Source organism: Neoarius graeffei, chromosome 6 (assembly GCF_027579695.1).
Source record: "Neoarius graeffei isolate fNeoGra1 chromosome 6, fNeoGra1.pri, whole genome shotgun sequence".
NCBI lineage: Eukaryota > Metazoa > Chordata > Actinopteri > Siluriformes > Ariidae > Neoarius > Neoarius graeffei.
In genome coordinates, this window is record NC_083574.1 from 8099247 (window position 1) to 8126182 (window position 26936).

A 26936-nucleotide genomic window follows, 5' to 3' on the forward strand; every position below is an offset into this window, starting at 1 on the left:
AAAAACAAATCCACAGCCGAGTGTGTGTTGTAACGCAGTATAGCGTGCGGTACAGGTAGTGTACCGGAGTTTTTCTTATGAATATTTGACCTGACATTATGAGGTCATACAATTCTAATCAAATGTCTAAAGAAATTGTAAGCTTCTTATACTGGTGTATAGTATTTTCACGAATGCAGGATTTATAGGACGTAAACAAGGAAAAAGAGTTCTATAGTTTGTATTTGTTTATTTAAACTCGTTCATTTTCCATCATATATTGTTGCTTTAGTTGGTCCCCCATGTTGTGGTGCTGCTTCTTGGGTGCACCTGTGAAACATGGCAGAACAGCGGAGGCGGAGAGTCCGGGAGACGAATGGCAAAGCTGGACGTAAAGAGAACAAGAGAGCGTGTGGTTATTTATACTGTGGGGTAATTGATGGGAGCGGGTGGTAGTCAATTATCATTTGGTCCAAACCCCAAATCGGTTCAACTAATGGCTTAAACAAAAGCTCAGTCTCTGTATTCGGACAGAAAGAGGGAGTGAATGGGAGTGAGAGATTTTTGTCGAGAATGGCAGGAATTGATTGTGTTAATTCATCTGCCAATAATCAGACTTGTTACATCCTCACTGCCCAGAAGGAGGCCTTACCAGGGGCGGTGTCCAGTCAATGCAGCTGATAAAGGCCTCACCCTCTAATGAGCAATGAGTTAATTAATGCCATCTAATTAATCTCTGAAGGGAAAAGGAAGGAGAAAGCACAGGAGAGCGTCACTGATGGCCTAATACCTGTAGAAATGCACACGGCAAGATTTATTTTTCCCGATTTATAGGCATTAGTACGTTCGTAATGTCTTTATTTCCTCCTTTGTTCTTTAAGGAGCAGCTTCTGTAACGTTCTCTTGAGATGCATGAAAATGGTTTACTAAGAGAATGAATTAATCATTCAGTAATTTATCAACAAATCAGGGTCATACTGGATCTGGAGCCTGTCCTGGGAACAGACAGGAGAATGGAGAAGTTATTATTTTTTTAAAAGATAAAACCATATTAATTGGGTTTACCCCCGTGGTTTGGATAAGTTTTTTTCCACGACATGGGTACTATTGCGATTAGATTTGCTTTGCAGTACATCAGCATCTTTATTGAACTTGATACAAACTTTCAGATGGTGTTCCTTTGACCAAAAAAAAAAAGCGTTTGTTCAATGATGGATCATATGGATGTTGTGTGTGTGTGAGGGAGAGAGTGAGATTCTTCAAATCCTTACAATAATAGTGATATTAAATGTCTGTGGGAGGTAAACTCATCACATGGAGATTTGTTCAGTGATTTGTTCAAGGTCTCATTTGCATATTACAGCCTTCTGTTGATGCCAGTAATTGAAAAGCCAACATTGTAGTATTCATTAACAAATAAAAGCCCTAATGCCAGCTTTAGTTCCTGCCCCCCCCCCCCCCCCCCCCCCCCAAAAAAAAAAAAAGAATCTGAATTTCCTTTATTCCTGATCAAAACGCGTGAAAACAACACGGCCAAACCTTTGGCTTGCGTTTCCGTGTGACTCCGGTGTGTAAAGTGAAAGCTGTGATAAGTGACTGGCTTTCGAGTCTCTTAGTGAAGCAGCGGCTGAATAAACAGCGTTGGAGTGGATCACTGTGCCTCAATGGCTCACTATTGATCTCTGTAAGAACACCAGGGCATTTCCTAATTTGTAATCAATAACGGATCAATGCCGTAGAGCATTTGTATACCGATCCCCGAGCCGAGCAGGAAGTGCTGATGAGGTGTGTGCCGCCAGTGCGTATGGAGTCTGTTAGCACGTGTGAGTGCATTTTATCACTTCATTATTGGCCAGGCTGACCTCACCGCCCCGATGCGGATTCATTTGCTCTTTATTTCTTTTCTTTTTGTGCGAAATGGAAACAAGCCAAAAGAACTGCACGCCTTTGATTATGGAAGTTTAATCAATCTGGACGTTTGTGTTTATAGCTGGAGAAATTAGATCTCTTTTGTTGCTGTTGTTTTCTTTTTCTTTTTTTCCAGTGGAAGAAAATTGCTTTGCAGATTCTCTGCTAATGATCTAAATGGTGGAAATATGAAACGTCTATTGTGCTAAGTGATGATAGCTGCACATTATTATCACCGACTTTGAAAGAAATTACAGTCACTTGCTTTGTATTTCATTAGAATAGATATTAAATAGTCTTAACAGGCATGTATTAACTGTTATTACCGAGTAATTCTCTTGAGTGCATCTCATTTTTGTAGAAATTCAACATTTATGCTTTTTTTGGGGGGGGGGGGGGCACATTTTACTGGCGTTTCTCTTAACTTTGTATTTCTCATCACCCGTCACATTAACGACACATGACTGCGCTTGTTCGTTCAGTCGTTGTACTTTGTTAAAATGTAAAATAATTCTCAAAAAACCAAAACAAAACCCCAAAACAACCTTATTTGTGAGTGTGTGTGTGTGAGAGACGTGTCCAGCGGAGCGTTCATAAGCAGAGCGGATTTGACTCTTTCAGATTATGTGTCCTGTGTTTATGGCTGTGTAGGTCTGATAGGAAATCAATAGCACGGCTGTCAGGATAATTGGTGTTCAGCTGGCCTCTCCCTCGGTCCGTCTTTCTCTTTGTCATAATCAGGCTCTCTGAGAACCGCTAGCGGATCCTTCAGCTGCGCTTTGATTGGTCTGTTATGACAGACCTCATGGCTTTTTGTCTCCTCTGGCTTGGCCGACTCTAATCCTCAAACACCTACCCAAATCAGCTCTTCTCGTCTCCTCCCCTCCCCCACGTCCAGGAACTGCACTAAAGAAGCAGAAAGCTAGAAAAAGCAGGCGAGAAGGGGACGACAGAGCGAGAGAGAGACAGACAGACAGAGAGGGAGAGAGGGAGGAAGGGAGGGCTGTGGGGAGGACGGAGTGAAGTGCATGTCCCGAGGCGCTCTGTCTTGTCCTCTTTTAGACGCTGCAAAAAGAACAACAGACTATCTTTCTGTCTTCTTTTGTGAAGGTTTGGCTTTTAGCTGTTGTGAAGGAAGCAATATGAAATGAAATGGAGTTGCATAGTCGTGAACAATGTGTGTGTGTGCTCTTTTTAAAAACTGCTCAAGAATGTTATCCATTTTCAAGCAATTTAACAGTTCTTCCAATTTGTGGAGTGAAATGTACTTGGAGTAAGTGAACCGCGTGTAGGATTATCTCTCTCTTTCCTGTGACTTTTAAACTCCCTTCGGTCAGATGAAGCTGCTGACGACATGACAACAGAGCTTCTGCTTTTCTTTCACTTTCTCGTTAGAATGGCATCTGCAAAGCAGTTGCTTGTCTACATAATTTGCTGCTTGTGTGTGTGTGTGTGTGTGTGTGTGTGTGAGAGAGAGTGAGTTTGACTGGTTTGTTTTGAAGCTAGTGAGGTCCCTCATAGTGTAGACTGACCCCTATAGGTTAGAATGTGATCTCACACTCCCAAAACGCAGACAAAGAAAGTCCGAGATACTCTTTCACAAAAAAGATGACCTATTACTCGTTTTCTTTTTATTTCGGTTCACATTAAAAAAAAAGTCACACTAACTAAAGTAAGAAATGCAATGTGAAATGGTACACAAGTCAGATTGTGGTCAATATTTCTCTTTCTTCCCCCCCTCACTCCTTTTCTAGGAGACGTGAATGAGACGGAGTCACCCGCTGAGATTACCTCGGACCAGGCGGACCAAACCAAACACGCAAGCAGAGAGGAGGAGAAAACGGGTCAGGATGAACTCCCAAGTGGCTTTTCTGACTTGTGTGCTTCTAATTCTTAGAGTAGCAGTTGCTTTTGAAATCTGAGTATAGATTAACAATTGGCAATCGCAGCCAGTGAATGTGATGTGATGTGATGAGATGAGATGAGTCATATCAAAAGTGTTTTTTTTTTTTTCCCTCTCCCCTCCTTAGAAGCACCCATGCATGGAGATAAGAAACAGAACGAGCTGTCTGTCAGTCCCAAGCGTTCTGCATCTGGCGACACGGATGACTCCATACCTGCAAAACGCCCTCGAGCGCACGAAGAGATCTCCTCAGAGCAGGTTAGATTAGACCTCCACCCCTGCTTTGTGTTATGAGTCAGTGTTTCATGACACTTTTTTTTTTTTTTCTTTCCATGACCGGTTTCATTAAATCAAACGTCTCGGCTTGCTCTCGTTTCTCTCTCAGGTCCGTCAGTGCCCGTTCTGTCGCTTTTCTCACGCTGATCTCGGCCGTCTGAGGAGTCATGTGATGATCCAGCATGCTGTGCAGCCCACTCTCCGCTGCCCGCTGTGCCAGGACACGCTGCGCAGTGTCGCTCTGATGCGCTCCCACCTCACACACCTGCACAGCGTTACTGCAGACTGCACGCAGAAACTCATTAATGCGGTGAGACACAGTGACACAGCCATGGGCAGAAACAGCCAGCATGTGCTACGAAAATATAGCATTAACAGATGATGACCTGCTTCGGTGTAACTAGTTAAACTCAGGATTTTCGTGCAGGTGTTTACATAAATGGGTCACAAATATTAGGCATACGAGGATGTCCGTAAACAGATATCATCTAAAGGACCGAAATAGGAAAACGGGTAAAGAGAAACGAGGGCAAAACTATAAAGAAAAAAGTAAAAGTTGACACACTAATTGGGGCAAATGAGGCAAAGCGGCACTCAGGTTTTAACCAATAAAACACAGGTAGCGACTGGAACAGGAAGTAAAAGCAAATGGTTCTGTTGCTATGACAACTGTGATGCACAGTAGAGGGAACCAATTCATGATAAAATGGGTTTTAAGACATTTTCGACAATATTTTCATTTCAGTCCAAATCACCCGTGCACAGAAAGGTATAGACACAACACAAAGGTCTTAATGATCGTCTTTTTTTTTTTAATTCAAGGATTACTTAATAGTTCTTTCATTGTTCTCACAACGCACCGATACACAGTTATATCTAAAATGATTGTCGCCCCTTTAAGAGAATGGACAAAAACATAATTGTATACACACACCTGATCCCAACCATGGCTTGAATTACGTGGCAGCCAGTGGGAGCTGAGCTCCCAGAGAGTGAGGACTGGCTCGCATGAAAGCAGAAAAATCATATATCTGTGGGGGCCTCTAAAAGTGCAGCATCATTATATTTTAATCACAAATAAAGCTCTTTTTTTTTTTTTCCCCTCAATATACCGAGTAATATTTGTTATCGTGACTAATAGGACCACATTGGAAATGAGCAATTTTGCTTTCAGGTGTTATCCTGGTTTTTAATTGTCATATTTACATGTATAGTGTTTGTATGATTATTATTTACTGAATAAACAAATCAAATCAAAATCAAGTATGTTAAAGATAGCCTGAAATAATAAGAATAAAAAACATGTTTTCCAAAAGAACACATTACAGCTAGGTGCATACTCTCGTGAAGGCGGCACCATCACGCCACTATGTGCGCAAACTATCCTTTTGAGACCTCGCCAACGTTAACACACGCACACGTTAATCCTTTCAGAAGAACCACCACTTGACCTTGGCTTCATCCGTTGGTTAAAGGACATGGGACATGGATTTTTTTCTGGGTATAATTATGTATAAAGGACATAAGAAATGCCATCTAAATCACTGCAGGGCGTCAAAAATGTGAAAATCATCACATTATTCAACTTTTTTTATACATCAGCGTAAAACAATGATTCGTTAATTAGCTAAGCGGTCACGTGACCCGTGACGTCACAAAAACTTTTCAAGGAGCCAGCGCTTGGGAATCTAATGTAAACAGGTTACCGAAATGGACACCATCGACAGTGACATTCCCGATGTTTCACAGAGATGTGAAGTTAGGCCCTATCAATTCGAACCGATAGCTGGAAATTCACATGAACATAGATCTTGTCTTTACTCTCACGGGTCAGATGATTCTGAGAGTGAGAGTTCATTCAATCCCCATGAAACTGAAAGCGGTCGGCTCGATAACACATCCTGGTAAGTTAAAAACAATTCTGCTCAAAGGCTAATGATCTGTTGAAAGAAGTATTATTTTTGTATCATACATTGAAAGTTCATCATAGATCTAGCTAAAGTCCGTTGCAAGCTAGTTTTTTTTTTTTTTGCTGATATTTTTCGAGATTGATTGAGATACAATGCTTCCAGAGTCCGAGATGAAAACATTCAAAATGGCGAAACGAGTCAGAATTATGATAATCAATAATTGATACACCCAAAATTATAATACTAATCCTTACCGCATGAGGCCCATGGTAAAACCACACTTCCAGGAGGGGCTGCCGTCTGCCTCCCAAGCTGGCCGAGAGCGCTCCTCGTCGGGCACGGCCAGGCGGGCGAATGCCCTGGTCCGTCCGCCCTGTCTAAAAAATAATGGTACAACTCCGAGTGAAGGTATCAATGCGCTGTCGAAGCGCGCAGAAGGTGTTAGTACGCCCGTCATTATAGTGCGGACTTTCCATAGCATAGAAAATCGCCACGTTTCAATTTGTGTAACTGAACTTTGTTTCATGTCACTGGTCATATAAACCTATGTAAACAGGAAAAACGTGGAAGAGTTTGGTCGCATCTAACTACAGCCCCCAAAAATACCATTGGCCATGCTGAGCCTAGCTACATTGCTAACAGGAGTAACAGCGCGTCTGACTGACTGGGAGGTCGCAATACACCATGATGTTCAATGTACATTAAACACTCTAAAAACAAAACAATTTTCTTGTCATCCAAGACACAAAAACTATTTTGTCGCATTCATCATCATCACGATTCACACTTCTCCATATTCATCTACCTGCTTGTGCTGTACCCGAAAGTTTTTGTGACGTATGATCACGTGACAGCGGCTCTTCCGGTTGTAAAATATGCATATCGGAGCTCGAGCAGAAATGCCATATAATCATCACGAATATAACGATTTTGCTGAATTTAATAGATAATTTTGTATTTGTTGATGCAATTATTTCATATTTTTAATGGAAAGAAACTGATATAGCGTGCATTTATGTTTCATGTCCCATGTCCTTTTAAGCTTTCAAGAAAAAGATCAATAAGTTAGAGACTACTGGCTACCATGCCACTGAAAAAAGGCCACTGACGCGTTTCGGTTTCCATTCGTCCAATCATGGATAAAGAAAGGACATCGGACGTCAGCATCATGGGTTCCTGGAGCATGACCACAGCCTGCTGAAAACGGACCACTTTGGTCTATTTCGTCTGTGTGATGGCAAGAGAATGGCTTTTATTTTCTACTAGTAGAATGCATTCTCTCTCTGTTTAAAGTGTAGGCTGTAGGAAAATAGCAAATACTGTATGTTCAAAAACAAAAAACCCAATAAAAAAGACTACTGTGTGTACGTATAGCCTAACGAGCCCTGAATCCTCTCACTCACGGAAAGTGCACCTGTTAGGCTATTTTTATTTATATATTTACTCGCCGCGACCACTCACTGTTCCTTTTTTTTTTTTAAAAGAGACTCCCACAAAGATGAATTCATAATTCGAACCCTGATCCCATCCATGGTATCAAAGCAGTGTTTTTCAATAACCGTTTCAGTCTCTGGATGTCCACTCATACAAATCTATGAATATAAATGTGCTTCAACACCCTAATTTTACAAATACAGTACGTGTTACAGAAATCCAGAGTAGATGACAATCTCTAATGAACAAGCGATGAGCAAGAGTCTCATGGACAAACTCTCTGAGACAGCATGAGCTTAATGTTCTGCATGGAGGAGGGTTTAAGATGGTCTTCATGCTTCTCCAACCTGGTTAGATGTTACAAGATGAGACTCGATGTTAATATCTCCAGGGCAGGCTTCTTAAAGGGGAACTGAAGGCAATTTTTTTTAATAATCAAAATTCTATTTCTCATTTTATTAAATATCGGAACGCATTTTTGATCGCTATTTTGTCACTGCTATAGCAAGTTATGAGTGTTTGAAATATGCTCTGTAATATATCAGTCCATATGTCAAAGCAGTGGCCGTAAACAAGATTCGTCGAGACCTGTGCAAGACATCGTAGGACGGAAGTAAAACGTACAGCGGAAATCAAAGTGACCAACATCTGCCAACGTTGTGAAAAGATGCGCGCGCCCTCTTTCAAATGCTGATGTGATCAAGCCGGAAGTTTTGTTTGTTTTGATAGCGATCAGGAAAGTTTGCAAAAAGTCGGCAGTAATCGTCATTGAAACTCGTTTTTGTGCAATATTTCGTTTGGAAAACAGTTTTCAAAATGGCGGCGCTGACACTTCACGTTTCACACAAGTCTCGTGAAGATCGCACGGATAAGCGACGCCTGCCGTGGACCAAACGAACTAAATTCAACACGGCTAAAAACCGAATAGGCCGATAAGTATAATATTTAATTGCAATTAGTTGCCAATACGAGTCACGATATAAGGTTACTAAAACCGAAAACGTAATTGGATAACACGTTAATTAAGAAATTAAGCAAGTTTAAAAATGAATTCAGTTCTTAAATATTAAATATAAAGGTTCCAATAATATTGGAACATCTTTTTCAGAAAGTTAACCAAATAAGCAAACACAAATGTTGAAATGACGTGTGTCTAATGACAGGAGGTTAGCTATGCATAACCAAAGTATATAAACACCTCTCATTTATGTTATTTAGTCCGTTTAAAAAGTACATTCATATTTATAATGGACTTGTTAATGAAATGCACGAACACATTTAACTGGAACTACTGTACTAACCTTCTTTATATTTCTGGATTTGAGCTAGGTATCCTTTATTTTTGTTTATCTGCTCTCTCTGCTTTGTATATTCATCTTTCATCTCTCCCAACCCTCCCTACATCATTTCTCCCTGCTCCCCCCCTCCTCCTCCTCCACTGAGATAGGGTAATGAAAATAATTGAGCTTCATTAGTCCTGATCCAGTGCTAGGTGGTTCTTGTTACGAACTGTGCTTCCCAATTATGTGCTTTAAATTAAATGTGACCTTGAGAAGGTCTGTGTGCTTGGCTTCCTTCCTCTAATGAAGCATCTTGCTGAAATGGTGGGCTTTGTGATGATAATGGCAGCCATTTTGTTTTGTTGTGTGCCTCTCTAGCTCTCGGTTTGAATTTCCCTCTGCCTCTCAGATACATTGATTTCCACGTTTTAAAGCCGAGGGGGTAAATGATAGGCCTATTTGGACTAGAGGTGTCTAAAGACATTGCTATATAGTAGGAAGGGTTTCCTATTGCACTTAACCTGTGAACTCTGTGAAGTGTCACTCTCGTGACCACGGTTCCATTGTGAGGTCTAATTGAGGGTGTTTTTTTTTCAATCGCACGTTCAAAAATAAGAACTGGTCCAAATCGGAGCCAACAAAATAGGGGTTATAGTTCAAGTTCAGCTAACTTGAGGGACTAGAACAGTGACGGTTAGGACAGCAAAAACAACTATCATTACAGTGTGTGCTGTTACGCCAATGATAAATCCTCCGTGTGCTGGAATATGTTTGGTATATGTTTTGATTTTTAAAATGTCACTCCTCTCATTCACTGATTGAATGAGTTCAATGTTAGATTTTATATCTCTTAATTGTTCCATGGCTAAATTTTCTCCAATCGTCAACGAACAGCCCTTGTGTATTATTATTTAGCGATTTATTCACTGACGGTGAAGTGAATATCGTTGAATTGTAACAGAGACAAGTCGAGGTTATTATTCACCGATATTCACTGAACCTGATGCGGATAATTGTTTTAGTATAAATACACAGGTGATTATTTTTTTAAAAATCACGTTAAAAAAATGTTCAAACTTCAAAAGCGGCACGCAAATATAATAAAGGTGTGGCGCAGACTTGCGTCACTTATCTATGCCGAGTCACATAAAATACTTTTATTTTGAAATCGATAAAATAAATCACAATTCCACCTCACCTTTGAATAGTTTTAGACCAAACTTCGTACTGTCTTTATTGCTATTAGGAACAGCATTTTTTCTGTAATTCTTCCTCGCTTATGGTGAATAAAAACGATCGGCCGCCATTTTGCCAAGTCGCTCAAGGTGATTATCGAGAAATAGTCCAGATTTTTTTTGACCAGTCAGCGTGCGCAATTTCCTATAATGACCTCTGTATTTCGACTAAAACATTTTAATATAAATACTGACAGTGCAGTACAGCATGAAACTAATTCAGTGGTACTGTACGTTTGTCTGTTACCCATTCATTTTCACAGCATGAGTCTAGTCTACAGATTTCATGAATTTCACAGGATCACAGTATTAATCAAACACAGTTAACAGTTTAAAGGGGTACCAAATATAATATATACAGTTGCTGATGTGACAAAGTAACGTATTCTTAAGTATTCTATCAAATTTATATACTAGAAAACAACGAAATATCTTGGTAATTGTAAATATAATAGTCGGTACGCTAAACGGCACAAGAGTCGCCATTTTTAAAAGACCGTGACGTCAGCCCTACCTACTGCACTAGGAGAGAAGCGTGTAATCATGGCGTCAGGCGCATCAAGTGAAAGCGACAGCTCTGTCGAATCATATGAAGAGATCCCGCAAGACACACTGCAAGCAGGCTATGGCTTAGAAGGGTACCAGTTTGAACCTAGGAGAGGTACTCTCGACTCCGGTGATGACGAAAGAAGAGAAGAAAGCTCGAACTCGCTTGGTGTTTTTCAGCGGAAACGAATGAAAAGGCACGTCTGGAGGATCGTTATGCTTTCCATCGGTCCTGTTATTACACCCGAAAGCAACACACTGTGGCATTGTGTAGCCGATCACTTACAATTCATCCTACTTTCCGATTCGCACGTGCTATTCCCAACCTCAATGAGCCAACACAACTGGGCACATACATACGTCATGAGTGTTACGCATGTGCATTCTGATTGGATAAAATTAATATCATGGCGGGCTGTTCAAACTGCGGAAATAGTTTGCTCGAGCTACTTTCAAAACACTATAACTTTCCAACCTTAGAACAAAAAACTTTTGTAAGTCTTGAATAAGGTTCGTTAATGTGTGTTTTATTGTTATATTTACTCTTTATTGCCCTCTGTTCCCCTTTAAAAAAACAAGCTGGTGGTGAAAATTAAAGGGGAAAAAACTTATGATGACATTTTGGTATAAAAATACCCTTATATACATAAAGGAAACACAGATCAAATCCTCTACTCTATTTTTGAGAACACGCAAAATCTCTTGCATTGTCATGATCATGCTGTAACTTGCCTATATAGTTTACTGTTATAGTTTATGAAATAAAAAAAAAAATCTAACTCGTGTGCTTAGCCAAAAATCGATACTTGTTTGATTTAATTGCTGGGTTTCATGTGACATCACATCTACCTCATTAATTATTCAAAACTTTAGCTGGCAGTCTACCAAAGCGAAATGTGTTTGTACAGAGAAGGTTCATTGCTCACATGAAAAATGCCTGACGCTTGCGTTGTTTTAGGTTGTTCGAATCGATCAAACCGTGAAACTGATAAAAGTTTCTTCAGGGTTTGCCGTGAACTAATAAAAAAAGGGTGAACGAACACAGGGTTTCACAAAAAGACGTCGAGAAAGGTGACTCTTGAACCTCTGACTGAAATCGAAGGGAGCCGAGTCGAAGCATGCTCGAGTTTCACTTGGTGAAAGGTTTGTATTTCCCTCTCAGCTCTGTCCTTAGTGTTTTCCAAGTACTTTTCTTGCTGTGTTTCGTTATTTTACGGTACTTTTTTTTTAGTCATGAAGCGCTGAAGTCCCCAGCTGTTTCTTCGTTTACTCCTCACTCCTCACAAAGTCCATATGCATGAAGGTCACGACAAAATTCTTCCCCAGCCGTACAGTTACAATGCGCCGTGATCACTTCTTCTCTGTCTTGTTTAACTAAGATCCAGGTCTTTAAAGGGGTTTCTGATGATCTTTGTGAATGATTTACCTGAGCAATAAGAGCCAACACAAGTGAGAATCAAGTGAACTGTTGTTTGTTTTCACCTCAACTCACAGCGCTTCGTTGTAAAGATGTGAACGCAAAGCTTTAAAAAAAAAAACATACTTAAACAATCCAGGATTCATTGGGCAGCGACTTGATACCGAGGTCCTTTACCCAGCGACGTACAAAAAAGTTGTAAGCCTCCATACTCTTCCACGCTTTCATCTGTTTTGCGGTGTAGAAGGATGTCTGCAACACCAGGTAGTCGAGCTCCCCGACATCTCGAACTCGTATGACAAATCCTTCTTTCCCAGACTGTCGGGGTCGATTCCATTGCACATAGCAACCTAAGCGAGCAGTGGCTTCTAGATTACGAGCGTACTCTGATAAGTTATCGCTAGTTGTTTGCACTACGGCAGCCGTTTAGACCGCCAGCTATTTCATGTCCGGTAAAACCACTCAGAAAAGTCACGTGACTGAAACCCAGAAATTCTGATCAGTAAATGACATGTTGTGCCCTGCGATGACCTGGCGACTTGTCCAGGGTGTACCCCGGCTCTCGCCCATAGTCAGCTGGGATAGGCTCCAGCTTGCCCGTGACCCTGCACAGGATAAGCGGTTATGGATAATGGATGGATGGAAATGACACATTGTTCTGCGTGTTTGATACTCGGCATGTATGATGATATTTAAATATACGTAAAGAAACAAAGCAGCAGACTAAGCAGAACTTTACAGATTTTTCTATTGTAGTCAACATATTGTGTCTGGCAGCATTCTCACTGACTAAAGATTGCTGTTTGTTAGAAAATCTATCAAGGATTCGAGCTTGGGTACATCACAAACCACATGCTATCATTCTAAACAAGTAAACATTGTGGTGTGGTATTCTGACATGGTAATTAGTCCAAGATGATACTGCCTAGCTTGCTACAATGGATTTCTAATAGAAAACACAGCACAGCAGTTTTCAGTAGTATTGCATGTCTCTGTTTGTTTGGTACACTTGGTATCCTGGTAAGCAGAGTAAGCAGTTCTTATTCTATGGGTAATGAAAATGACGATCATATTTTTGTGACTGTACCACACTGCTCGGTAGATAAGGTCCAGCTAGCGCCAGTCTTTCACAGACGCTAATTAAAAATGGACAAAAAAAAAATCTAGTTTCTTTTCCAGTATTGAAAGTTAGATTACATTATTAAGTGTTCTTGCTCAGTGCAGTCTTAATGGATAGATGTTCATTTGTTCCTGAAGAAGTAATGGCATAATTACATGATATAACTAACAGGCAACACTGAATTTACTTTATTGCCTGGAAATCATTCACTTTTTTTTTTTTTCCTCTTCTTCTCCATCTTATTCAGGTGATTGCTTCAGATGTGCTGCCGGAGAAGATGTTCCTACCTGTGCCAGACTCTAATACCCAGCAGACAAAGGCAGACTCCAGTTGCAATGGAATAAAAAGACCTGATGGTAAGGAGAAGTCCAGTCTCAAATTAGGTAATTAAAAGCAAGCAATGCGGCTTCACTATCAGTGATGTGGATTTTAACTGCAAAAAAAAAGATTTTGAAAAGCAGCACATTTTTACGTCCAATTCCTGCAATTCATATCTTTATTATCCTTAAATATTCATGTGGTTAGCCATATTGGAAAGTGAAAAATGCCATTTTGCATTTGAACCTGTAAGTAGTCAAATCACATTTTTTTGCCATGTGTTCAAAAATGTCCGACACGTCGGAGGCATTTGTTGAGACAAAATGTGTGTACACTTGAGAATTCATTCTACCATCAGCAATAATACAGTGCCTTGCAAAAGTATTCATCCCCCTTGGTCTTTGTCCTGTTTTGTCGCGTTACAAGCCGGAATTAAAATGGATTTTTGGAGGGTTAGCACCATTTGATTTACACAACATGCCTACCACTTTAAAGGTGCACATTGTTGTTGTTTTTAACTGACACAAACAATTAAAATGAAAAAAAAAACAGAAATCTGGAGTGTGCATAAGTATCCCCCCCCCAAAGTCAGTACTTTATAGAGCCACCTTTTGCTACAATTACAGCTGCAAGTCTCTTGGGGTATGTCTCGATTAGCTTAGCACATCTAGCCACTGGGATTTTGGCCCATTCCTCAAGGCAAAACTGCTCCAACTCCTTCAAGTTAGATGGGTTGTGTTGGTGTACAGCAATCTTCAAGTTATGCCACAGATTCTCAATTGGATTGAGGTCTGGGCTTTGATTAGGCCATTCCAAGACATTTAAATGTTTCCCTTTAAACCACTCCAGTGTAGCTTTAGCAGTATGTTTAGGGTCATTGTCCTGCTGGACTGTGAACCTTCGTCTCAGTCTCAAACCTCTGGCTGACTCGAACAGGTTTTCCTCCAGAATTGCCCTGTATTTAGTGCCATCCATCTTTCCTTCAGTCCTGACCAGCTTCTCTGTCCCTGCAGATGAAAAACATCCCCACGGCATGATGTTGCCACCACCATGCTTCATTGTAGGGATGGTGTTCTCAGGGTGATGGGTTTGCGCCACACATTGCATTTCCCGTGATGACCAAAAAGTTCAATTTTAGTCTCATTTGACAAGAGAATCTTCTTCCATGTGTTTGGGGACTCTGCAACATGCTGTTGGGCAAACTCCAAACGTGATTTTTTTTTTTAAGCAATGACTTTTTTTCTGGTCACTTTTCCATAAAGCCCCACTCTGTGGAGTGTACGGCTTAAAGTGGTCTTATGGACAGATACTCCCATCTCCGCTGTGGATCTTTGCAGCTCCTTCAGTGTTATCTTTGGTGTCTTTGTTGCATCTCTGATTAATGCCGCCCTTGCCTGGTCTGTGAGTTTTGGTGTGAGACCTTCTCTTGTCAGGTTTGAAGTGGTGCCATATTCTTTTCATTTTGCTATAATGGATTTAATGGTGCTCCCTGGGATATTCAAAGTTTGGGATATTTTTTATAACCCAACTCTGATCTATACTTATCCATAACTTTGTCTCTGACCTGTTTGGAGGCGCCTTGGTTTTCATGTTGCTTGTTTAGTAGTGTTTCAGAGTCAGGGTCCTTCCAGAACAGGTTGATTTATACAGACATCATGTGACAGATCATGTGACACTTTGATTGCACACAGGTGGATCTTAATCAACTAATTATGTGGGTTATGAAGTGAATTGGTTGGACTCGGCTCTTATTTAGGGGTTTGAAAGGGGGTGAGTACTCATGCACACTCCAGATTTCTGCTTTTTCATCTTAATTATTGTTTGTGTCACAATAAAAAAAAAAAGTGCACCTTTAAAGTGGTAGGCATGTTGTGTAAATCAAATGGTGCTAACCCTCCAAAAATCCATTTTGATTCCAGCTTGTAATGCAACAAAACAGGACAAACACCAAGGGGGATGAATACTTTTGCAAGGCACTGTATAATGGTAAAACTTAACGGAGTCAGATCTGCTCTCAATTTTGCTTACTCTAAGCTAAGATTACACCTTTTTTAAAAAAAAATTATTTTGTTTATTAGAACAAGGTGAAGATGATGAAGAGAGAGTGACCACATGTCGACCAGAGATAGCAAAAGCACAGAAGCAGCCCTTGGAAGATGCCGAATCCACAAAGGAAAACACTGCTGCATTCCCTTGCTGGCAGAAAGGCTGTAACAAAGTCTTGACATCATCTAGTGCCCTCCAAACGCATGTCAACCACTTCCACAGCCATAGACTTCAAATGCCAATTTCTGATCGCCATGTCTATAAATACCGTTGCAGTCAGTGTAGCCTTGCCTTTAAAACTGCTGAAAAGCTGCAACAGCATTCGCAGTACCATGCCATCAGGGCTGCTACGATGTGCTGCCTTTGCCAGCGTAGCTTTCGAACCATCCAGGCCCTGCAGAAGCACTTAGAAACTAGTCATCTTGAGCTTAGTGAGATCCAGCTGCAACAACTCTGTGGCAGTCTGTTGATGACTGAAGACCTCTTAGCCTCTGAAGACCAAGGACTTGATGAAGATCAGGGAAGCTTTGAGGAGGAAAAAGTGAAAGATGAAGAAGAAAGTGACCCGGAAGAGAAAATAAGCCCACCTGACAGTGTATCGAGTTTAGCTCGAGAAGATGCTGAACTCAATCCAAAGCCTTTAGTTCTGCCTCTGAGAAAAGGGACAAACCTCTCAACAGAGAAATTCCTGGATCCATCAAGACCTTTCAAATGCACTGTGTGCAAGGAATCTTTCACACAAAAGAACATTCTCTTGGTGCACTATAACTCTGTCTCACACTTGCACAAAGTGAAGCGTTCAGTGCAAGATTCTTCGGCTGCCTTACCAGAGTCTGTCAGCAGCAGTGCTGATCACAAACCCTTCAAATGTAGCATTTGCAATGTAGCATACAGCCAGAGCTCCACCTTAGAGATTCATATGCGATCTGTACTCCACCAAACCAAAGCTCGTGCAGCCAAACTTGATTCATCAGCAGCTAGCTCAACATCTGTTAACCCTTTGCTTCGTAAAGTAGTTTCAGATAATGCAACAGTCAGCTCCCCTGCAGTTTTGAAGCCTACAAATGCCGTGAACAACACGAGTTGTTCTTCAGCTCTTGACCAGACTCCATTAAAGCACCAACAGAGCAATGAACACGATGTTGTATCATCAAGCCAAACTATCAGCATTTCTTCACATTCTGAGGAAAGTAAAAAGAAACCAATGGTAGAAGCAATGTCCGCAACAAATCAACATAAATTATTACAACAGCAGCAATTACAGCAACAGCAGTTAGTACAGGCTCAAGCACAGATCCAGCAGGAGCTACAAAAGAAAGCAGCTCTTCTTCAGTCCCATTTGTTCAATCCGGCACTTCTTCACCATTTCCCCATCACAGCAGATACTCTCCTTCCACTGCAACAGCAGCAGCAGCTTCTGCTTCCTTTTCTCATCCCAGGAGGGGAGTTTCAGATTAGCCCGGAGCTAAACCTAAAAGGCTCGGAGTTAAACCTCAGCAAAGTAAAGCCTACAGCACCTGAAAATTGTTCCGAGCCATCCCAGCAGGGTAGCCTGATCTCTTCTTGTAAACAGCCACAGAATGGAGTTGCAGCTAGTACTTCCCACCAGTCTGTGCTTCTGACCCCTGAAGACAATGTTCACGTTCCTCAACAAGCTGGTGGACCGATACTCCCCTCTGATTCTCAGATTCACAAAGGCGTGGATGGAAACGGTAATGATGAAACAAAGGAGTTGCATAAACCCACCTCACACAACAATATTGATGATTTCAAAGCACAAGATGAGGATGAGGTTGAGGATGAGGATGGTGGAGAATTCTTCACAGATTTCATTCCACCAAGGGTAGCACATGATGCACCTGGAAATGTTTCAAAAGCTTTGCTGGAGAACATAGGGTTTGAGTTAGTCATGCAGTTTAATGAAAATAAGCAGCAGTATAAGAAAACTCAGACTGAGGTTGTGCCAAATGGACAGACAAAGTTCAACACCAAAGAGGTGCATCATTCAGGCTCTGTTGGGAAGCTAGAGTGTGAATCCTGTGGGAAGCTTTTTTCAAATGCATTGATACTAAAGAGCCATAAAGAGCATGTACACCAATCTATTTTGCCAATACATTCGGTAGAGAAATTTGCCAAAGACTACAGAGAACAATATGACAAGCTTTTCCCTTTTACTCCATCGACTCCCGACACCCCTCCTTCTTTGCCTTCCCCTGATTCACCTCCACTCCCTCCAACAGATCCACTTCAACAGAAACCTGTATCATGCATTCCTGCTTCCACAAGCACCGTTACTCCCCCTACTGTCTCAACTCCCCAAGTCCCATTAGCTCCAATCCCCTTACCCATTGACTTGCCACTTTTCCCCCCACTCCTCATGCACCCCATTCCGCTGCCGTCTCTGCCCCCTCAGCTACCTGTACATCTGCCACCAGTTGAAGCTGGCCTCACGTCTGACTTGGCCCAGCTTTATCAGCAGCAGTTAACACCTGCGATGCTGCAACAGCAGGGTAAAAGACCTCGAACCAGGATCACTGATGATCAACTTAGAATCCTGCGGCAGTACTTTGACATCAATAACTCCCCGAATGAAGACCAAATCCAAGAGATGGCCAACAAATCTGGCTTGCCAAATAAAGTTATAAAGCACTGGTTCAGAAACACACTGTTCAAGGAGCGCCAGCGCAATAAGGACTCCCCATATAACTTCAGCAACCCACCCATGACCTCATTCGAAGATGTAAAAGTAGATTCCAGGCCATCCTCTCCTGAACTTCCAAGACAGGAGTTTTCAGGAGGTAAGAGGTCCTCAAGGACCAGGTTTAGTGACTACCAGCTAAGGGTCCTTCAAGATTTTTTTGATGCAAATGCTTATCCTAAAGATGATGAATTTGAGCAACTGTCAAACCTACTCAATCTTCCTACTCGTGTCATTGTGGTGTGGTTTCAAAATGCCCGTCAGAAGGCCAGGAAAAGCTATGAGAACCAAGGAGAGGGAGGAAAAGACTGTGAGCACAGAGAGTTTTCTAATGACCGGTATATTCGTACTGCCAACAGCAGCTATGAGTGCAAGAAATGCAACATGGCATTTCAACGCATTTTTGATCTTATCAGTCATCAGAAGAAAGTGTGCTATAAAGATGACAGTGATGAAGTATCTTGCCATCAGAACGAGGTTTTATTGGATCCTAAATCTTACAGTCCACCCGACACCTCGAGTCTCAATCCACCACTCTCTAGTTCTAGCCTCTCAAACTGTACTGAGCTAAGCACAGATGGAACGTTTACTGACAAAGAGAAGTCAGACCCTGACACTGTCTCCGATTCCCTGACTGAGGATCTTAAACCGATGACAGAAGCATCTTGTGGCCCTGAACATTGTCTTGAAAATTCAAAGCTTGACGCATCATATAAACAGACAAAGCGTCCGAATGAAGAGAATAAACAGTCATGCTCTAAAATTCATTCCCCATCCCCTCTGCATCAACAGCAGCAGACTAACCCATCTCTGACCCAGACAAGCCCAGTTCCATCACAGAGTTCTCAAATGAGTTCAGCAAGTCCTTCTCAGCACCAACACCTAAATCAAGCACAGCCTATGACTCCTTACCATTGCATTCAGTGCAAATTGAGCTTCCCATCTTTTGAGCATTGGCAAGAACATCAGCAGATGCACTTCCTTGTTGCTCAAAATCAGTTTGTTCCTCCACAGTTCCTTGACCGCCCCATGGATATCCCCCTTATGCTTTTTGACTCAACTAATCCCCTGGTAGCAAGGCAGGTACTTTCTGGAGCTTTTTCACAGATCTCACTTAATTCACCTACAACTGCAGCCATTCCTGACTCAACTGTAAACTCCTTGAAGAGGAGGCTTGAGCCCAAATTGGGAACTAGTGCTGTGGAAAATGACTGGGAGCACAGTGGGGATGATGCCCAGCGAGACAAGCGAATGAGGACCACCATCACCCCAGAGCAGCTGGAGATATTGTACCAGAAATACCTCTTGGATTCCAATCCAACACGACAAATGCTTGACCATATTTCACAAGAAGTGGGTCTCAAGAAAAGAGTGGTTCAAGTGTGGTTCCAGAACACTCGAGCTCGTGAAAGAAAAGGCCAGTTTCGTGGTCTAGGTCCAGCTCAAGCCCATCGACGCTGTCCATTCTGTCGCGCACTCTTTAAGGCACAAACTGCCCTTGATGCTCATATACGTTCACGGCACTGGCATGAAGCAAAGAATGCAGGATTCAGCATGGCAGTAGTTGGTATGACCCAAGACCAGGAGGGCTCTCAAATGAAGATGGATTTGTTACATTTTTCTAACTCTTCACAAATGTCAAACACAAGTGATGGGCTGAATGGTCCAAACTCTCCAATTTGTAAAAGCATGGATCTGTCCTCACATGATCAGGATCCTAGTCCAAAGCCGCTTATAAGTGGAGGAGTGAATGACTTGGAAGGATCATCCACCTCATTCCAGCAGTCTTTTGAATGTGGCAACCTAGATACCCATAAAGATACTTCTATGAACATGGTCCCTAATGGAACCACTACTGATGAAGAAAACTACTCTGAGGGAAAACGGAATACCATTGAGCACTTGTCCTGTACTTCTGAGAGAGAGGCTTCTTCAGAAAGTGAAGACAAGATGTCCTCAGGGCTGGTTAGCCCCGCAATGAGTTTCAATGCAAAGGATTATGAAAATGATTTGGTCTTGGATTATAGTGAGAACTCGAGCTTAGCTGACCCTGCCTCCCCCTGTCCTGGAGGATCCAACAGTCAAAGCTTAGATAATGACAGGCCTGGTCAAAAACGCTATCGCACTCAGCTAAGCAACTTGCAAGTCAAAGTGCTCAAAGCTTGCTTCAGTGACTACAAAACCCCTACCATGTTGGAGTGTGAAGCCTTGGGAAATGACATTGGGCTTCCCAAGAGGGTAGTACAGGTGTGGTTTCAGAATGCACGTGCCAAGGAGAAAAAAGCAAAGCTCAGCCTTGCCAAGCAGTTTGGCACGGAGAGTACATGCACTGAAAGGCCCAAAACGGAATGTACTCTGTGTTGTGTTAAGTACAGTGGTTGTCTATCCGTGCGAGACCATGTCTTCTCCCAGCAGCATCTTGCAAAAGTAAAAGAAGCCTTAGGGGGACAAATGGACAGAGACAGGGAATTTGTAGATTTTGCAAGTGTTCATCATCTGATGACTGAACAAGAGATGAATAATCTAAAAAAGGCAAAAGAGATCATGGCAGTTGTCCAAACGCAGTCTGCAGAGAGTTCAGTCACCGCCAGTCACCCTACCCCTCAGTATTCAAACTTGGTAACTGCTGGTGTACCAGGGACTAGCAGCAAGTCAGTATCAAGCTCCTCTTCAACAAAATCAGGTATTGTATTTGAATACATTTAAAATGTTATTGTTAAATGTAACAAAACATCACTTTCAAGTTTGTCTTTTTCTACATTGTGGGGTTTTTTTTGCACTGTTTCTAAATGTCATTTTTATGACTTTGTATAGATCCCATTGACCCCCCTGCAAATGGACTGATCAGAAAGCCTAACACATCATCGTCTTCATCCATGTCAGCTGCCCTTGATAAAACCCCAGTCAGCACAAACAACTCTGTCTCAGCCCCAAAGCCTACAGAGTCAGAATTGCAGCTCCAGTTGTCCAAAGAGAGCAACTCTGAAAATGGCATGAATCCCTCTGAAAAGCTTGAAAGGGCTTCTGCTGACAGTGCTACTCCTTCAAACTCTTCTATTAGTAAGGAAAAACAAGAGTCTTTAACACCAGCTGCAACTACTCCAAGTCCTGGAAAGGACTACAGCGTTGATCTGGGTCAGCTCCAGACTCTGCAAGCAGCAGGGAACACGGATCAGGCTCCCTTGCTCCCGAATCCCCTCCTACCCTGTCTCATGCCAGGATTCCCTCCAATGTTCTCTCCACAAATTCCCACAGCTCTCACTGGAAGCTTTCTGCAGCCGATGTTCGGTATGGACGGCATGTTTCAGTATAGCCCAGTCCTGCCACAGGCTTTAATGGGTTTGTCCCCAGGCTCCGTTCTCCAACAGTATCAGCACAATTTGCAGGGTGCACTAATGCATCATAGGCTGCAACTCCAAAAAAAACAACTATTGCAGCAATCACAGAAACCAAAAGCGAGCAAGATCTCTGCTACAACACACTCTCAGGACATGGCTTCTAACAAAGACCTTGTCTTGAACTTCTCCAAACCAGAAGAGAAGCAAGCCAGCTCAGATGGAGAAGGTTCCTCTTCCTTCTCCTCTGGCGCCACTAAGCACCTGGATGATAGATTCCTAATCAGCCAGTGTATTGTCTCCAAAGGGACATCTAGAGAAGGAGGTAAGGATGTTTGTCTATATGGCTGCCTTGCCTGTGAGATCTCTCTCAGTGGGAATGAAGAACTCATCCAGCACTTGGAGTACAGTCAGCACAGACAGAGGGCAGTGGAGCACCTGAATGCCAAAGAGCATGCCTCTCGCCTCTTACCTCACATTAGTCCCTCATCTACCTCACAGCCAAACCCTCCCAGCAACCCAGTATCCCCTTCAAAATCTTTACCCAAGCAGTGTGCTTCAGAGAGTCTTTCTGCCAGCTCCTGCCTATCCAGACCAACAGATCAGTGTTCCCAAACTCCGCCAACTTCTTCTACAGCTTTATCTGGGGCTGCACAGTCCAGTTGTACCCCAGCTTCTCCTTCAGTACAAGTTTCCTTACACTCAACTGTTACCTCAAGCCTGAATGGCAATGTAATTAGTTTAAAACCAACAGACTCTGCTAGTGGGTGATGGAGCAGCAGAGGAGAAAAAGTCCACATAGTATCCAAAGGCTACATGCAGACTATTGCAGTTATAGCTGTAATTTTATCTGCCTTGCCGCAGACGTATTGTGTTGGTTTAAAAAAGAGAGAGAAAGAGGAGGCCTGGAAAAGAAAACATACAGTGATTTAGAAGATAACTGGAGAAAACATGAAACAAAAAACCTAGTGATAGTTTGAAAGACTTTTAAACGGACTGGATCCTGTAGGATATACCTTATGTTTCCAATGCTTGTAACCAAAAAAGTGTCAGTAGAATGTTTTCTCACGTCAATATGCTGGTCAATTTAAACTTGAGGATACGTAAAACACTGTTTGGAAACTGAAGTGTGCACAGCTAAGGACTGGAGTAGAACCTAAGATGGTTTTCTAATTACCTAATGACTAACTAACCAAAAGTCTGTTTTTGTTCTTTGTTTTAAATACACTTACACGACACAAAAATGAGTTTTACCACCATTTACGTGATAATACAATGGAATATTGGCTCACTAAACCAATGTAATGTATTTTAATGTTGTCTACTCTCAGGTCAACATGTATTCATTTTCTGCTACTGAACATTGGTGTTTGGGGGGAATAAAGTATTTCCGATGCATACCGACAGGAAAAAGGTTTAAAACAGCATCAACAACAACAAAAAAGTTAGTATTGGAAATATTACAACCTGGTTTGCGTTGTCATTGAATCTTCTAAAGGTTTTCTTTTTTTATATTGGACAAGTGTTTGTTCAGACACGAAGAGTAATGCAGACTTTAATTGTGAGCAAAAGGATAGATTTTTATGGGGAGGGGGGCATTGTGTTAATGATAGAAACCTGTATTGACATTTTGGTGTTGCGTAGATTGTTGAATTCAATGACTTAAGTGTATGGTAGATTTAAAATAAATGACTTGTATATTTAATTTTTGTACCTTCCCAGTCAAAGACACTTGAGGTTGCTTCCAGCCATGCCAATGTTAAAATTTTACATTTTACCCCTTCTAATGTAGTTTCCACATTGTTACTGTACAACCTTCCCTCCTGCACTGAGCCAAGTGAAAAGACCATATCTGTAAATGAATTTCTGTCGATGCAGAATTAAGAAATGTTCTTCGTTCGGTTGTCTTTTAAACTTCGTTAATTTGTGCACTTAAACTTTTTTACCCTCTTGACTGTAACGCCCTGTTTTTTACTTTGAAATGTAGTTTCTTACTCTTCTCTTCTCTTCTTTAACGTGTTTTTTTTTTCTGAATGTTTCTGCACTTGCCATATATGGTGACAACAACAATAATATAACTGATGAATACAATAACTCACAGTATTGCTTTAATGGAAAATCCAAAGATAAAGTACCATTGGTGCATACAAAGGATGGGGAAAACTCTATATTTGAGAAAAATATTACTGTTTTTAAGGAATGGAAACCTTTTTAGATGATGGAGCCAGCTAGGAGAAAACTGTTTAAAACTTCGAACATTTGTGACCTCGTTATATAAAACAAACCGAAAAACCAAAAACCCCGAAGCCCCTTTGCTGAGGGTATGGGACAGAACCGTAGTTCAGCCATTGCAGTTTGTAAAATAGATGGAGATAGTTCACTTTAATATGTCTCCGTGACTGGCCTGTCATTTTTATTTTTTATTTTTGTCCGTTTCTTCTTCTTTTTGTTTGTTTGTTTGTCTGTTTGATTAAATGTACTGGGGTTTATTTTTGACGAAACACAGTGTGCTGCTAATGTAGTTTTGTATTGACACTAAGATGCATGCTTGATTTCGCTTTTTTGCTGAAGCTTTAATGACTACAGAGCCCCCTGTCCCTTCATCTCGCTGCAGCTCTGCCCACTCACTCCTCCAAGACTACTGTGAAGACTGTGAATAAATAAATATCCATGAACCGTGTTCTTTTTCTCCTCTTCGAAACAACCAATGTTAAAACTGAACCAACAAATGTTTAAAAACCAATGATGTTATATTTATACAAAGTTTGCATTCCAAATATCGCATTTGTTTCAATTGTTTGGTTTTTTTTCCTTTCCCCCTCCACCCCGTGTACTCTCATATCCAAGTCTGGACTTGATGTGAAAGACTGTTTACTGTATGTGCTCCTGGGAATGTTGTTACTGTTGCAATTGCCAAATAATGTACATGTTCATTATGCACTTGTGTTTATCATGCGAGTCGTTGGGCTAGTGTCTCTCCCGTCCTCTCTTATACCAAGCATTCAAGTTCAATAAAGTCTGTTTCATTTTACTAGACCATAATTTAGTTCTGACCCACTTTGCAAATCTGTAACACGTCCACGCATCAATTCAGAGGTTAGACTTAAGAGATCGTTATGGTTTAACTTGGAAAAAATCACGACGTCCAACCTGTATTTCTTACTGAGGTTTTTCACCTGACGTCACAGGGTCACGTGACGCCCCGGTGTCTGCCATTTTGAAGGTCAAGCTAGCTAATGCCAACAACAGTAGCTAGTATGTTACTGTAGCAATGTTTACGTTCAGTCATTTGGATGACTGTTAAAGCCTTTCAGTCTCAAGTTTTTCCTTTACTGTATTTACTAGTTTACTGTAATTATGATCCGGTAGCTATTTACACCGGATCCAGTGTGAATAGCTGCCGGAGCCAACGTCCCAGCCTGCCCGAGCGCGCTAGCTCCCAGCCTGCCTGAGCGCGCTAGCTCCGGCAAGCTCGGACGTCGGCTCCGGCAGCTATTTACACTGGATCCGGTGTATATAGCTGCCGGATCATAATTACAGTAAACTAGTAAATACAGTAAAGGAAAAACTTGAGACTGGAAGGTTTTAACAGTCATCCAAATGACTGAACGTAAACATTGCTACAGTAACATACCAGCTACTGTTGTTGACATTAGTTAGTGCTAACAGCTAGCTGCTAATACACTGCTACAACACAGACACCGACCCTAATAATACAGTTCTTGGTCATTGCCTGGTAACAGCAAATTTATAACGGGCCATGTCTGAACAGACTAAAAAGTTATTTCAATGACATTTAATAACATTGTTTATCCTGAGGACCGAAAGTAAATGAAAATGTGAACAAACCTTAGCTGTAATAAGACGGTGACCACCGGCTCCAGGGACGACCCGCTGATGTAGGCATGTTACCCAGCCTGACACAAAATATCTGTAGGCATTCAAACTCTTGTACGCTTTCAGAGCAATACCTGTGTATGGCGATGGGTTTTTAACGACATAGGTATACAGATCATGTGGGCCGAAGTCAGGTAAAGACGAGGGCTTCGTGTACTTCCGTACGTCAGTGAACAATCCTGGTGGAAGCAGGTAAACGTCGTTCTCTAAGCCTGCTAACCTCAATTTTTGCAAATACCTCTCCCTCTGCTCGCCCTGTAAATGCCCTACGTCGCTGGATAGCGAAGGTGTTTTCTGCATCTCGCTCCTTTTTCTTTTATGTTTTTCGTTTGTCGCCTTCCTCGCATTCAAACTGATTCGAGCCGTGACGTCCAAAATGGCAGCATCACATGACTTGGTCACGTGGGTGAAAAACCTCAATAGTACTGCTTATGTGCTTGTCGGTAACCAGATTACTGTACAATGAACTTGTAGGAAACGGCCGATTGGCAAGAGAATTGGAAATCAATGAAGGTTAACTGAGGCAAAATCAATGGTGCTAAGGTTCAAACTGAAATTCAAGTTCATGTATGAATGTCTGTGGGGCATATAGGACATTTCTGTTTGGTTGCTTTTTCATAAAAACTGAAGTTTTGATTGATTTAAAAAAAAAAAAAAAGCAAGACTATAGGTTTAATTCTGGTTACCAGGGGTAGGATTAGATTTGGGTGTTGCATCACATAGCATTAATTAGCTGAATTGATATAATTGTGTCAAAGGAAGGGCCTCGTGAAGTTAGTAAGGGCCACGTTTGTGTCTGATATGGTTTTGCATATTGGCTGTGGCTGCAACTGGATTAAAAATGAACGCAGACGTTTATCTGGCTTTATTCGTGTGTGTGCGTGAGAGAGAGAGAGAGAGAGAGATTGCCTGTTGGGGTGCTAGGAGATGAGGTCTAAATTACATCTCACCTCCGAATGATTTCTTCGCATCTCATTAAGAGGGAAGCAAAGGGGGAGGGGGATGAAGCAGTGGGGGAACACTAGAAACAAGCGCTTCGGTTGAAAGAAAACGCTTGATTGTGTTTGTAAGAGAGCAGTCAGTCACAGGCACTTTGTTTCCACATCAGCGCCTTCAAAAAGGCTTTGAAATCAAATACCGATCTGATAGGATCAGACATCAGTGCTGAAATGAAAGAGTCAGCCAGAGAATCATGGGTAATGGTGGTGGAGGAACAAGATGGATGGATGAATTTTTACTTGCTAGAAATATAAAAAAAAAATTAATACCTGCATTCAGGGTGTGCATTAAGACCTAGGCCAGTGTTTAAATTTAATCAATACACACCTAATACACTATTATGTCTCGGCGTTAGAGAAAGCATCCCCCCCCTCCCAATGAGTCCTTAAGCTGTTTATCCCCTCATCAGCATCACAAGACCGAGATGATTCTCGACATGAAAGGGGGGGTTGGCCGGCAGGAAGAGTGTCATTGGCTACTGCAGAAGGTTAATTGACTTTGTGTTTAACATGCTAAATTATTCCAGTTTGCCTCCATGGCATTAGCATTAGAGGACCTCTCTTACTGCCGAGGTCAGCCAAGACCAGTCGTTAATTAAACTAGTGACATTTAACCAGATGAGTTTCGTTTGAGCG

General features: G+C 41.7%; 1 protein-coding gene across 3 annotated transcripts in view; it reads left to right on the plus strand.

The window, feature by feature from the left end:
• The window catches only part of zfhx3a (zinc finger homeobox 3a), a 59640-nt gene extending 35193 nt beyond the window's left edge, over window positions 1–24447 (plus strand). For 2 of the 3 annotated variants that reach the window (XM_060923260.1, XM_060923261.1), the window contains exons 4-9: window positions 3642–3731; window positions 3918–4048; window positions 4176–4376; window positions 13256–13391; window positions 15405–20753; window positions 20885–24447. In XM_060923260.1, coding sequence (XP_060779243.1) covers window positions 3642–3731; window positions 3918–4048; window positions 4176–4376; window positions 13256–13391; window positions 15405–20753; window positions 20885–22176 — 7199 coding nt within the window. In that variant the 3' untranslated portion in view covers window positions 22177–24447. The remainder of the gene's footprint in view (window positions 1–3641; window positions 3732–3917; window positions 4049–4175; window positions 4377–13255; window positions 13392–15404; window positions 20754–20884) is intronic. The other variant, XM_060923262.1, reaches the window with a different exon arrangement.
• Window positions 24448–26936: the final 2489 nt, after the last annotated feature.